A 14440-nucleotide genomic window follows, 5' to 3' on the forward strand; every position below is an offset into this window, starting at 1 on the left:
CTTCAGAATTCTGCACTTTTCATAATTGCTGGGAAGACTGCCTTGGCATTAAAAGCAGTGTGGCGTTCCGGAGAGACAACTAGTTTTACGTAATGGACTTTCAAATTACTTCTATAAAATTTCTGACAGGTTAGAAGAATTCTTTTCCCATGCAGTGGGGGATGATCTGCTTTTAAAAGGTGCTAATAGATTTCTAAATTTTCAGTTCAAACAAAGGAATGCATTCAATTAACTTGGCTTTCTCTTAAGAGAAAAAGCTGCAGGTCTGGTGCACAACTCAGGATTTTTCTGTCATGTTTAAAAGTACTAGCTATCTGAGCTTTGAAGCACATCAGGAAAAGATTTAGATACATCTGATCATAGAAAGATTTGTGACGATAGAGTGTATCTTTTCAACTATCTTTATGTAATCTGAAAGTGTCTGGCCTGACTACTATGTGGATACTCGAAGATCTTAGACTTAAGTAGTCAGCTGAACTGCCCCCATCACTGCCAGAATCTCTCCTTGTCTTGTCACTGGGGGTCACCACTTATGCCTGAAGCTCAGATGTGTTAGTGTGACTCGTGTGTAGGTTTCTGTCCCTGTTGCTCCTGTCTGCTGTGAGCCTGGTAGAGGAGGAGTCTTGCAGACCCCATTGCTACAGCTTTCATGCTCTATATGTGTCCAAATGGCACACAGACAGCAGAGCCCTGAGGAGGCCATCACGACATGAACACCTTGTGTATGTACTTGATGAAACAGGATGTCAATATAACCCCAAGCTTCATTCTGCTGCTCTTAGAAAGCAGCTCTCTGACCTCATTTAGATGGTGTCGTAGTTAGGATTTCCATGGCTGTGAAGAGACACCATCACCAAGACAACTCTTATAAAGGCAAACATTTAAGTGGAGCTGGCTTACAGTTCCAGATGTTCAGTCCATTATCATCATGGTGGGAAGCAGGGCAGCCTGCAGGAAGACATGGTGCTGGAGGAGCCAAGAATTCTACATCTCGATCCAAAGACAGGCAGAAGGAGACTCTTTCTGTAGGCAGCCAGGAGGACTGGGACGAGTCTGGGCATAGGAGCCTCAAAGCCCACCCCCACAGTGATGTACTTCCTCCAATAAGGCCACACCTCCTAACAGTGCCACTTCCTATGGGCCAAGAATGTTCAAACCACCACAGATGGTCTCAGGGCTGCTTTAGGTCTATTCCAGGCCTCACTGCATATAAAGCCAGTTGTTTATCTAACAAGTAGCCAAGAGCCCCTAGGATTTGAGATCAGCTGTGCCTGATTATCAGTTTTACACCTGATCAAAGTCAGCCATACAATTCCCATCTCTTCTCAAATACTAGCAGATCATGGTATAAAGGAAACATTAAATAATGGAACTTGTAAGCATTGGCATGTAGATGCACTTTCCTTTTAGAACACAGAATTCACTGGCACTCACTCAAATGTTACCCCAACTGTATGACTCCTCTTAACTTTAAACTCAAAACTTGTTGAAAGAAAAATGCCAATATACTAACTGTAACATCTAGGCGAAAGGGGAGCACATGTGTTTTGCGGTCAAAAGGACACCCCAAGAGTAATCTTTTTTCTCAGTGGGATCTCAGGGTTGGGAGCAGTAGAGAGCCAGTCTCCAAGTTCCCTGTGAATTCTGTTTCAGTGCTTCATACTCTGAGGAAACAGAACCGACTTGTTGACAGGAAGGGTGAAAGGCACAGGGCAGATCTGATGGTCAAAGGGTATTTTTACCTTTCCAATTTTATACCCAGTCCCAGGTGTTGGGGGAGCCCTGAGGGTTCCTGTATGTACCTGTGTAGAGTTATATCAGCTGTCTCTGTATATTTACTGTACTAAAGTCACTCTCTAAACCCTCTGCAAGTACTGTGTTTTGGGAAATCGCTCAGGACTATGACTAAGGCTTTTTGGTGCAACCTAATTCAGTTCACAGCTTCTGTGGAGAGTAATTTGGTCCTAGATAAAAGTGCCGTCACTGGTAATGAGCTTATGCTATAAGGAGTGGGGGCAGTCTGCACCTGGAACACTGTGGGTATATGCACATGCGTTTCCACTGTGAGTGTCTTTAAGGTGTTTTGGCTCAGGTTTGATGTAATCATCTCCTTTCAGTTCGTTTAGTAATAGATGAGATGGGATTTATGAAAACTCCTGATGAAGATGAGACAAGCAATCTTATCTGGTGTGATGCTGCTGTTCAGCAGGAGAAGATTACAGACCTGCAGAACTACCAGGTGGGGACTGACGACAGTCAGCGTCGGGGAGAAAGTCACACCACTTCCACCACTTCCGTCATGGTTTTATTTAGCTTCTTAATCTGTCCACGTATTAGCTTTCAGTTCTTAGTTCCCTGGGCAGCCTGTCTCGTTGCTCACCGGCTGTGCTGACTCTTTGCATTAAGCCCGCGTCATTTCCAAACTCAACCTTTAGCTTTTTTCTTTAAAGATGGATCAATAGGGAAAAATTCTAAGATGATGCTTTGAGTTGTGTACACCTTAAGATGAGTGACAGGGAATGGATTGTGTCTTAGTGGACAAAGACCTTATAGCATCAGCTCCCTGTAGTCTGACTTTTGCATCTATAGTGCAGTACAAATGTGTTTAGAAGAAATGGAAAGCAAATTGAAAAACCTACAAGGGATCCAAAGCAATCGATGTTTGCTACTTACCCTCCCTCCCTTCTTCCCCCTTCCTGTCCCTCTCCCTCCCTCCTTCCCCTTCCTCTCTCCTCCTCTCTCCTGTCCCTCCTTTCCTCCCTCCCTCTCTCCTTCCCTCCCTCTTGCCTTCCCTCCTTTCCTCCCTCCCTCTCTCCTTCCCTCCCTACCTTCCTCTCTCCTTTTCTCCCTCTTCCTCCCTCCTTCTTCCTTCCCTCCCCTCTCCTTCCTCTCCCTTCCTTCCCCCTCCCCTTCATTCTCTTTCCTCCCTCTTCCTCTCCTTTCCTCCCCTTCCTTTCTCCCTCTCTCCTCTTCCTCCCTCCCCTCATCCTCTTCATTGCTTAGATTCTAAGAATACATAGTAGACCAGATGGAGTAAACATTTTAAGTCCCATGTTATCAATGCCTGTATTCTAGTATCCCAAAAGCAGTTTGGATATTAAATTGTCACCTATCCAACACAGAACATTAGAACTTTATTACCTTTGTAAGGTCTTTTCCAGATTTGATCAAAATTTTATAGTTTTATTCACTGATTATCATGTTTTTTAATTTCATAAGTCACTAGCTATCTAATTTTAAATCCTTTACATTAATAATTTCCAATTTATTAGAACATAAGTCTCAGATATTTTTAACTGTGTTACAGTATAACAAGTATATTCATTGATTCATTAAATGTTAATATTTGCCTTTTTATTTTTCAGAGAATCAACCATTTTCCAGGAATGGGAGAGATCTGTAGGAAGGATTTCTTAGCAAGAAATATGACGAAGTAATCTTCATTTTCTTGTAATAGAGAAGACCTGGTCGAGCTCATACTGTGGTGGTGCTCTGTTGTGTGAGGTTTTATTCACTTGAGTGCTCATCAGCTGGGAGAGAGACACTCTGAGCTGGAGGGGTCTTTAGATCCCCTGGTTCTAGCCTTTCACTTTGCACAGGAGGTCACTGAGGCCCAGAGAGGTGACTTCTTGCAGAGTCATACAACAGCTTCTAGTGGGGCTTCCCTTTTTTATTAGAATCTGATGGCCCTTTAGAAACAAAACGATTGATAGATGTTCAGTTTCTGGTTAAGCCTCATGGAAGTCATTTGTTGCATTATATCCTCTGCGTTTAGTGGCTTGCAAACACCACACTTTCCAAGTGCTCTCCTAGATGCCCGCACACAGCATGCTCCTAGACACCTGTACCCACACTCATCAGGATTATTTATGCACACATCTCCAAGGTCAGGAACTAGAATAGTCATCCTTCCAGGGAAAAACTGGTAACAGGAGCTCAACTGTTTTGTTGGGAAAAAAACTGTAGAATTTTTATGCAGTGTATATATCTGTTGGGTAGATTTAGTTTGGCTTTTCTCTTTTTTTTTTTTTGGCTTGAGAATGTCAAGTGACATTTGTGTAATTTTGAAAGAAAGGAGTATTCACTAGAAAACAATCATAAAACCATGCATATAATTAAAGATTAAATATTGATATTATTCATGTGTATGTTTTTAATTGTACAATTATTCATATAATTTTACATCTAGTTTAAACATCAAAACTAATAATTTTTAAGTAGGTGAGATATGTAAGATACGTAGTCACATATGTAAAAGAAAGCTACCACATGGGTTGTTTTAAAGATTATTGGCCTAGTAAAAGCCTTAACTCAGCCTAATTTCAGGTCATTGTTAAATATAATAAATGATTGTAAAGGCGCTAATGCAAAAATTACAATATTAACACAAGTTTTATTTTTTTAAAAAATCAAAATAATAAATTAGTCAATATTGTCCCTTCTTTGAATTGAGATTATCTAGTTGCAAGATTAACAAACACTAAGCAAATGCAGTTGGAAATTACATTATTTCCTGTCTCATGGTGGTAATGCCACATTTGTGTGCATACACAGGAAAGAGTTAGAGGAAAGGCAAAAGGAACGGGGAGAGTGAGGGAGGGTGTGGGGGAGGGGAAGGGAGAGGAAGGGGAGGGGGAGGTGGGCTGTGATGTGTACATACTTGTGTCGGTAGGTGCATGCTCCTGCAGACCAGAGTGGGCAACTGTATCCTCCTCTGTTACTCTCTGCTTCACCTCCTGCAGACAATATCTCCCACTGAACCTGGAGCTGGGCTGTGGGTACTCCCAGTAATCCTCCTGCTTCCACTCCCCTGTAGTACTGGGACTCTAAGTGCATATGTGGCTGTACCTCAATATTTACTTAGGTTCTTGGAATTTGAAGTCATGTTCACATGCTTGCTCAGTGAGCACCCTTACCCACTGACCCCAGATCAACATCACTTAAACACATGCACACACGCATACACACACACATTACACACACACATTTCACACACACATTTCACACACACATTTCACACACACATACACACATCACACACACCACATACATACATCCCACAGTACCATATACATATCACACAAACATACACCACATAACACACACACCACACATACAAACACCATGCACACACAATCATACTACATACACATCACATGTACCACACATACACTCTATACCCCCCCATATCACACCCCCCCCACATACCACACACATATTACACACATACACACACACACCACATACATACACCCCACAGTACCATATAATATACACATACATCACACATATCACACAAACATACACCACATACCACACACACCACACATACAAACACCATGCACACACAATCATACCACACACACATCACATGTACCACACATATACTCTATACCCCCACACACATCACCCCCCACACATACCACACACATATTACATACACACACACACACACATATCACACACAGATTACATACATACACCATGCACACACAAACACCATACATATCACACATACACCACACATATCACACACAGTACACTCACAAACACATCACACATATCACATATACATACATTATACATATAAACACACATACCACACATGCATATACTCACATCACACATATACCTTCTCATACACACCACATACCACACCACACACACATGCACACACCACACATTACATACCATATACCACACCACACCACACACACAGACATGCATGCATACATACATATACATTGCATGCCACACACATATACATAAGCATACACAGACACAGGCACACATACATATACATCGCATCACACACACACATATGCATCATACCACACACACACATGCCCACACATATGTATCACATACACACTTATACATCACACCACACACATACACACACACACCAGGAATATCTTTGGCAAAGGTCTTGGCATGTGTTAACTATGTGAATGTCTAGCGGTTTTGCCCACTGGTGATATTTTTTCTTCACATTCTCTTCTCAGAGCTTAGCCTCTGCTTTTGTGCTATCTCCTGTGGTTGTATTTTAATTTGAGTAACCTCATTTACAGACTATACTCATGATCACTACATATTTAGAAGAAAATAATGTCTCTTTTGGAAATACTTTCTTAAAGGCTGGAAACATGCTGTTAGGATTACTGGATGCTCTCCCAGAGGGATGCAGGTTTGAGTCCCTGTACCCACATGGCAGCTCACAACTCCAGTTCCAGAGGATCTGATGTCCCCTTCTGGCCTATTCTGGCACCAGGCACATACATGGTGCACAGACATAATGTGCATATATGTTTAGTTAGTAAAGTTTAAAAAGAAAACATTATCTTTAATAATAGTTTTACAAATCATTCTTTTCATTTTTATTGGGAATTGATTGATAAGTATAATCAAAAAGAAAACATTTTTTCAGGCCTATCTACTTCTACAAATTTGTAATCCTAGCTACTCTGGAAGATGAGACAAGAGAATTGAGAGTTCAAGGCCTGCCTGGGCAACTAACGAGCCTTGTTTTAAAATACAAACTACAAAGCAGGCAGTGAGCATGCTCAGTGGTGGAACCTTTGCACATGGGAGGCATTCTGGCCAAGCTCCGGGACGTCCACTTCCCCCCAAAACAAATGCCTTACACTTATCAGTGCCATCAGGTTACAGATCACAATAGGCAGCAGAATCCTAGCAAATGCAGGAGAATCAGAGGACACACTGTGGACTCAGAGATCCAGGTGCTGCCTCAAAACAGTGGCTAGAAAGAAGTCAGGAGTCTGTCTGTGACGACATAGGGGACTGGAACACCAGGGATAAATGGTGGTATAAATTCCTTCCTTCCTGAACCTTCCACAAGAGCTAGCTAGCACTGACAATTGTTTAGTCTGCCCTTTGTGCCTTTGGTCTTTGTCTTGTGAGCATAGCCTGTCTGTAAGTCCACTGGAGGAAGAGGTGGGGTTACCTCACTGTATAGCACCAGGGCCTAGCACAGCGCACACTCAAATAAGTATCCATTGAATTAAGACGTAAGTCAGTGTGTAATGGAGCAGAAATTCTTGTCTCCTTATTCAGTTGATAATTGGTTTGGGCTATTTCCTAGTACATTTGCTTCACAAACAAGCACAGCAACAAATGAAAGGAAAAAAGAAATCCAAGTCTTCATAGTATATCTGTTACAGAAATAAGATTTATTTAGTTTGAATAGAATTTATGTTTCTCTTGCCTCTGACTCACAGAATGATCAAGTCTCGGCCTATGGATTATACCTTTGTTCCGAGAACGTGGATTTTCCCTTCTGAATATACTCAGTTCCAAAACTATGTGAAAGAATTGAAGAAAAAACGGAAGCAAAAAACTTTTATAGTAAAACCGGCTAATGGTGCAATGGGTCATGGGTAGGTTCATTTTTTTTTTCCTGGAAAATATAAACATTGCAAAATGAGAGAAGATATGCGCATGATTACTTACGCATGAGTAAGTACCGTACTGGAAAAGCAGTGCGCGTCTAACTATCATGTTCTTATGACTACATCTTTGAAAGACTTTAGTCATCCAATTAAAACATAACCAAGACTTGTGAGACTTTAAAGAAATAATCACGAATAGGGGAAATTTTATTTCCTTATTTATTCACAAACACAATGCATGCTTATAGTAATCTCAATGCTATTGGATAAAAAGGTAAATTGCTGCAGTACAGCTCAATTAGCCTGGAGAACAAAGTAGAAAGAATTGTCTTGTCATAATGAGAATGCTTGAAGTGAAATGTGGATAGCCTTGCTTTATAAATAAGCATTTTCCTTTGGTAACTATGGTAACTGGATGGAGGCTGCACAGGACACATTTTTAAGCTAACACGCCAAAGAGCTAGACAGTTTATTCAGGAATAGAATGCACAACATAACAGTTTTGATTCTCTTTGCTTGTGTTTAGTTTGCTCTAGAGCACTAGAGAAAGTTGGCTCTTTTTTTTTTTTTAAATCAAAATCCATGTGAGCCATTTGAACTTTTTTTTTTTTTTAATTTAAAATGCTCTAGTGCCTGAGATCCTTGGAAATGCTAGCTGTTTGTTTGTTTGTTTGTCTAGAACACATTTAACCTGTGAGCATGTTGCACTGATTTAGCCATACGTTTTGTTTAAGCTTGGTCGTGCACACGCTGGAAGTGTGTGAGCAAGTGAGGTTTTTGTACCCATTGATGAATAGCATGTTGGCTTCCTGTCACCCACGAGTGCAAAGGAAGGTGGAGGAGTGGTGAGGGTGGGTCCATGGTCCTGAATTTTTGTGTTTAATAAACACTTATGAATATTAGTAAAATATATTTGATAGCAATGCAGAGACAATGGGAAACATGGAAAGGGCATACCCTCTAGAGTGGGATTATTTGATATATCATCATACTGAATGGGCACAGGACGCTTCCAGTACCTGCTGACTAGATCCACTACCTTACTGCTACGTCTAGTGTCCTGTTACTGAAAGTGGGCTACTGAAGGCTGCAGCTACCATAGCGGAGCCATTTAACTACCATAGCTGAGCCATTTAACTACCATAGTGGAGCCATTTAACTATCAGAGCTGAGCCATTTAACTACCATAACTAAGCTGTTTAACTACCATAGTGGAACCATTTAACAAACATAGCTTAGCTATTTAACTACCATAGCGGAGCCGTTTAACTATCGGGGCTGAGCCATTTAACTACCATAACTGAGCCATTTAACTACTATAGCTGAGCTATTTAACTACCATAGTGGAGCCATTTAACTACCATAACTGAGCCATTTAACTACTATAGTGAAGCCATTTAACTATCAGAGCGGAGCCATTTAACTACCATAACTGAGCCATTTAGCTACCATAGTGGAGCCATTTAACTACCATAGCTGAGCCATTTAACTACCATAACTGAGTCATTTAACTACCATAGTGGAGCCATTTACTACCAGAGCTGAGCCATGTAACTACCATAACTGAGCCATTTCCCTACCAGAGCTGAGACATGTAACTACCATAACTGAGCCATTTCCCTACCAGAGCTGAGACATGCCCCCCTTCATTTTGACCATTTTTTGCTTGCTAAATTTTGTAGCTTATTAAGAACATATTTTTAAGGTTAATATTCTTGAAATATTTGCTTATCACATAGTATCACATCTTGTCTCTTGTCTGTCATGGCAATTTTTGTTTTGCTGTTTACAACTGTAAGCACTTCAGAATACCATGTGATTTAATTTTCCCACTATTTTTACTCTCAACCTTTTGTGTATCTAGTTCTAAAGGGATCCTTTTCTCTATGACACTGTACTTAGGCCAATTTTTTTAAAACCCATTTCTCAGACCCACACTTTTTAAGCCATTCTGTTGACATATGATTTAGTTTCTTCTGTCATTTTGCTCTTTGGTTTATGTATCTATATCATGCTTGCTTTATTTCACGTCGCTAAATTTTTCCTCATGACTTCACACTCCTCTGTGTAAATGTTATTTTATTGCATCCCCTTGAAATCATGTAGTCATTTCTTCTACTGTAGATATTTCCTGTTAGGCAGATCAAAGCAAGTTGAGTTCACCTAGAAGGCCCACGGCAGGTCAAAGGAAACACACAGGAATAGGTCCACTTGGCCCGCTCTAGACCCAGCCTCAGGGCTGGGGGCAGGTGCTGACAGGACTGCAGCTCACCTGGGGTTGAGTAACGGAACAGAATTAGTTAAAATGTCAACAGCTCTGTCATGTAGAACTTAGAGTTGTCTCCCTCCCTTTCATTGCTCTTGTGGAGGGCAGAATTCTGGAATTTTCTGTAACACTGGTCTCTCCCTGAGTGCATAGATGATATTTCCCCTCCCCCACCCCCCCCCGCCCCCTGGCTTCTCAACCTTCATATCAAATTATTTTTTATTTTTTTCTTTAAACTTAGGATTTCATTGATAAGAAATGGGGATAAAATCCCTTCTCAGGATCATTTGATAGTTCAAGAATACATTGAGAAACCTTTCCTAATGGAAGGCTACAAGTTTGATTTACGGATTTATATTTTGGTTACATCCTGTGATCCATTAAAGATATTTCTCTACCATGATGGGCTTGTGCGCATGGGCACTGAGAAGTACATCCCACCAAACGAGTCCAACTTGGTAAGTGACGACCGAGAACTTAGTTACTGCTCATTTGTTCAATGCTTAACTCATCTATTGTGTGCAAGGACTGTCTCACGTGGCGTTCCGCATCCCCATGGCTGAATGAATCGTGTGCTTCTTACTGACAGACAGTGATATGAAAAATAAACTCAATGCAACGTGGGAAATAGAGTGAGGTGCAGTGACCTGGAGGCTCAGTTCCTCAATGAGGAGCTGACGTTTGACGAAGCTTTGTGGTAAACGTATAGTACGAACATGGAATTGTGGAAGAGACTATGAAGATAGTATCTTCAGCATCAGGGTTATTTCATAGTGGCCGAGGGAGGCAGGCTTCTCAATCTGCATTGACCACTCGTGAAGTTAAGGGAAACTACTGTGTACATCGAGAGATCTAGTGCGCTAACCATTTCATAAGTATCTTCTCAGTAATATTATTTCCTTTGTACAGTAACTAATTCTCACAGAAGTTGCAAATATAATTTACCAAAAAATTACCATAACTGTAATTTTACATGCTGAATTGTAAGTTATCATTCATACTTAAAAATGTAGTTAACATCTAATGTTATATTTCCAATGTACTGAATATAAGAAAATTCACAATATTACTGCTTCTTAGCTTTCCAAAGGCCCTGTATTATTCTCTTCTAACGTTTGCATACACTTCTAGGAAGATCAACCATTTCAAAATTAAATAGTGGCTCACCCTCAATGTTGTTACCATTAGTAAACTAAAAGTTTTGCATACCTGGCAAGGAAGAAATGAGGGAACTATAAGAATATTAGGAAAAGATGGTAGAACGAAGGAATGTTTATGGACATAAAGTTTGTTTCTGACTTTCAGCAAAGTAATGTTTGAAGTGTACAACATTCCCTAGAATTATGATATTTTTGGAGAAACATAAACAGTGTATGACTTCATAGCAGCAGTAGTCTACTGGAGAGACCTGAAGGCAAGCGTCAATCAATTCCTGAAGTCGAGGGAGCTATGACAATGCATGGTGGGCCATCTTTCCAGATGGAGTCTAATGTCAAAAGAAGACTAAGGAATGAGTCAGCCAGGCTTCAGATTGGGGGAGGGGGCACCACACAAAACAGAAGTTTAGGGAAAAGAGTAGGAAAAGTCTGTAGGAAACAGACAAGGTCAGTCTTGCCACAAAGTGTAGACCAGAAAAAGGGTGTCTGTTCACAGATGAGCACAGAGTCCCAGAAACAATCTTTCCAGATGTTGTCAAGGACTTTCCAGGAGTTGAGGATTCAGCTCAAGATGATACACTGAATGGATGAATTAAATTTAGGGTTTTGAGAAGCCCGTCTGACCTGAAGTGTTAGGAATGAGGAGGAAACCGAGTGGAGGGGGCAGCAAAAGAGACTTGGAGTATGGGAGACCAGACATGATTTCAGTCTGGCCCTGTGAGATGAGAGATGATTCTGCAATCAGGGCATAGATTTGAGATAGCCTGAAGGCAATGAAGATAGCAATGTTACGCTAGAGTGATGAACTGGGTGTGTGGAATGAGGGAAATTAAAAGAAAACCCAAGAGTGTTTGGCCTGGACAGTTGGAGCATGGGCTGTACTCTCATGGACTTGGAGTTCAGGAGCTCTTGAAGGCTTCGTAGATAAATAACACATTTGGCCTTCACTTTCAACTGCATCTGTCCCGAGAGGATTTGGTTATTCATAGAAGAACTGTCTGACCTATGTGCTTCATTTGGGGGCACGTCAGTTTGTAGATTATAATTTAAATAATTGGAATGGGTAAGAATGTGTCGTACACGTGTAAGGTGATGACGTCTCCTGATGATGTGAGACAGGGTAAGGCTTGGAGGGTGCAGCTTTCCATTCTGAAATATTAACGGTGCACGCATAGTAAGTTCACTGGGTCAGAGGATTGTAATGAGACTGGGGAGAAGACAGGTAAACCTCCATGCCTTATCTTGATAACTGCTTTCGAGCATTTAAGTTCCTGGCTTTGGTTCCTGACATATGTAGAAAAAGGTAAGTCTACTTACATGCCAGTATCTACCACTTACCTCTGTGATTCCATTACCAAATCCACAGGGGGTTGTGTGAAGACAAAACAAAATATTATGGAAAATTGATCATAAATTATGTAAAATATTATTTCTAATTTTTAAAATAGCGAATGTACACTTTTTAATTAGATATTGTATTTCCCTAGGAAATTGTATGGTACACTTAATTATAGTTATTAATGAATTTATGAGCATCATTGCATGTGATTTGGTTCATGACAGAGATCATGATAGAGATTTGAAATGTTGAGATACAGCGTTCGTTCTTGTTTTGTTTTTGTTTTGCTTTTTTGAGAGAACATCTCATGCAGCCTTGGCTGGCCAGGGATGAGACAGCATATCATGCAGCCCTAGCTGGCCTAGACTCACTATCTAGCCAGGGATGAGCCTGAGCTCTGATTCTCTTGTCTCCATCTTCTAAATGCTAGAATCACAGACACATGTCAACATGCCCACCTTCTATAGTGACTGGTCCATCCTTGGTCTCCTATGTACCAAGCCACATGAGCCTTTCTGATAACATGTAGTGTTGGGAATGGCTACACAATTTAACGCCTGCAGGTCTTTCTGGGGTCCCTCCTACACTTTCTTCTGTGGTTGTTCCTTAAATATTGCATGATGATTTAAAACAAGACTTTCAGTAGCAAATGGCACACAAATTAATAAACAGGTAGCTGGAATGACTGTCTCTGTTTATTTGCCTTAAAGATTTCATTTAACATACAGACCTATAATATATATAATATTTAATATACACATTATAAGATATATATAATATACATACAATATATATCTATAATATGCCTATTATTCAGTGTGATGCAAAATTTCTATTCACAACAATCTTGGGGAGTAGGATTAGGAAAAAGGTGGGAATTTAAGTTAGATTTTATTAATGTTTATGCTAACTTGATGGGAAACATTAGATATTTACTGTTAGTTAAGAGAAGTTTTAGGTTTTGAATTCTTTTCAAGTTTAAAGAAAACAGTGCCAACAAACAGGAGGTGGGGTGCTACCTCCTGAGTCTGACGCAAGAATATCATGAGTTTCATCCAATGTGGGCTACACAGTGAGTTCCAGGTTATCCAGTGAGATCATATTCCAAAACAAACAAACAAACAAACAAACAAACACACACACACACACACACACACACACACACAAACATACCACACAAACAGGCTCCATCTAAATCAGCAAAATAACATGAAAAGTCTAAAACACAAATGCCATAAACAGGGCCAGCTCTGTCTCACACTTGCCCTTAAGACATCTGTAGACAGCATGCAGACAGCATGTAGATATCTGTAGACAACATGTAGACATCAAAATCATGTACATATCTAGAGATATCATATAGATATCTGTGGACAGCGTGTAGACAGCATGTAAACATCTATAGACAGTATGTAGACATCTATAGACAGCATGTCGATCTCTGTAGATACCTTGTAGACATCATACACAGACATCATGTAGACATCTGTAGATACATATAGACATCATGTAGACATCTGTGGACAGAATATAGACAGCATGTAGACATCTGTTGACATTATGTAGACACCATATAGACATCTGTAGACATCATGTAGACACCATGTAGGCAGCCTTATCAAATATGTGGTGGCCACCTGGTGCTTCCAGGTGCTCTGCCTGTCAAGCCACCCTGCAGTACTAACATTCATGGTCCTCTTGAGGGAAATGTGCCACTTTATCTCACTGGAACATATTTAAGCAACCCAAGTCATCAGTTGGTACAGTTTGGAGGTTTGTGTTTTTAATTAGTATATATTAATTATATATTATAATGGGCTTCATTATGACATTTTCACATATGCACATGACAGGTTTTGATCATATTTCCCCCAGTGCTCTTTCTTGCACTCTTCACACCCTCTTTCACACCCTCTCTCTTCCTAACTGCCTTCTTTTATACATGCATGTCTGTCTGTCTGTCTATCTATCTATCTATCTATCTATCTATTTTAGTTTCATTGTGTTCCTTACATGGCCATAGGGAAGGGCTTGTTTACAGGAGCATAGGCACCTTACTAGTTAGCTGCTTCTTCTTCTTCTTCTTCTTCTTCTTCTTCTTCTTCTTCTTCTTCTTCTTCTTCTTCTTCTTCTTCTTCTTCTTCTCCTTCTCCTTCTTCCTTCTCCTTCTCTTTCTTCTTCTTCTCCTTCTTCTTCTCCTTCTTCCTCTCCTTCTTCTCCTTCTTCTTCTCCTTCTTCCTCCTCCTCCTCCTCCTTCTCCTCCTCCTCC

General features: G+C 40.5%; 1 protein-coding gene across 3 annotated transcripts in view; it reads left to right on the plus strand.

The window, feature by feature from the left end:
- Ttll7 (tubulin tyrosine ligase like 7) overlaps positions 1-14440 on the plus strand; it is a 128940-nt gene that overhangs the window by 43412 nt on the left and 71088 nt on the right. For all 3 annotated transcript variants that reach the window (XM_021157823.2, XM_021157824.2, XM_021157826.2), the window contains exons 4-7: positions 2118-2239; positions 3366-3433; positions 7239-7397; positions 9917-10133. In XM_021157823.2, the coding sequence (XP_021013482.1) occupies positions 2118-2239; positions 3366-3433; positions 7239-7397; positions 9917-10133 (566 nt within the window). The remainder of the gene's footprint in view (positions 1-2117; positions 2240-3365; positions 3434-7238; positions 7398-9916; positions 10134-14440) is intronic.

This window comes from Mus caroli, chromosome 3 (genome assembly GCF_900094665.2).
Source record: "Mus caroli chromosome 3, CAROLI_EIJ_v1.1, whole genome shotgun sequence".
Lineage (NCBI taxonomy): Eukaryota > Metazoa > Chordata > Mammalia > Rodentia > Muridae > Mus > Mus caroli.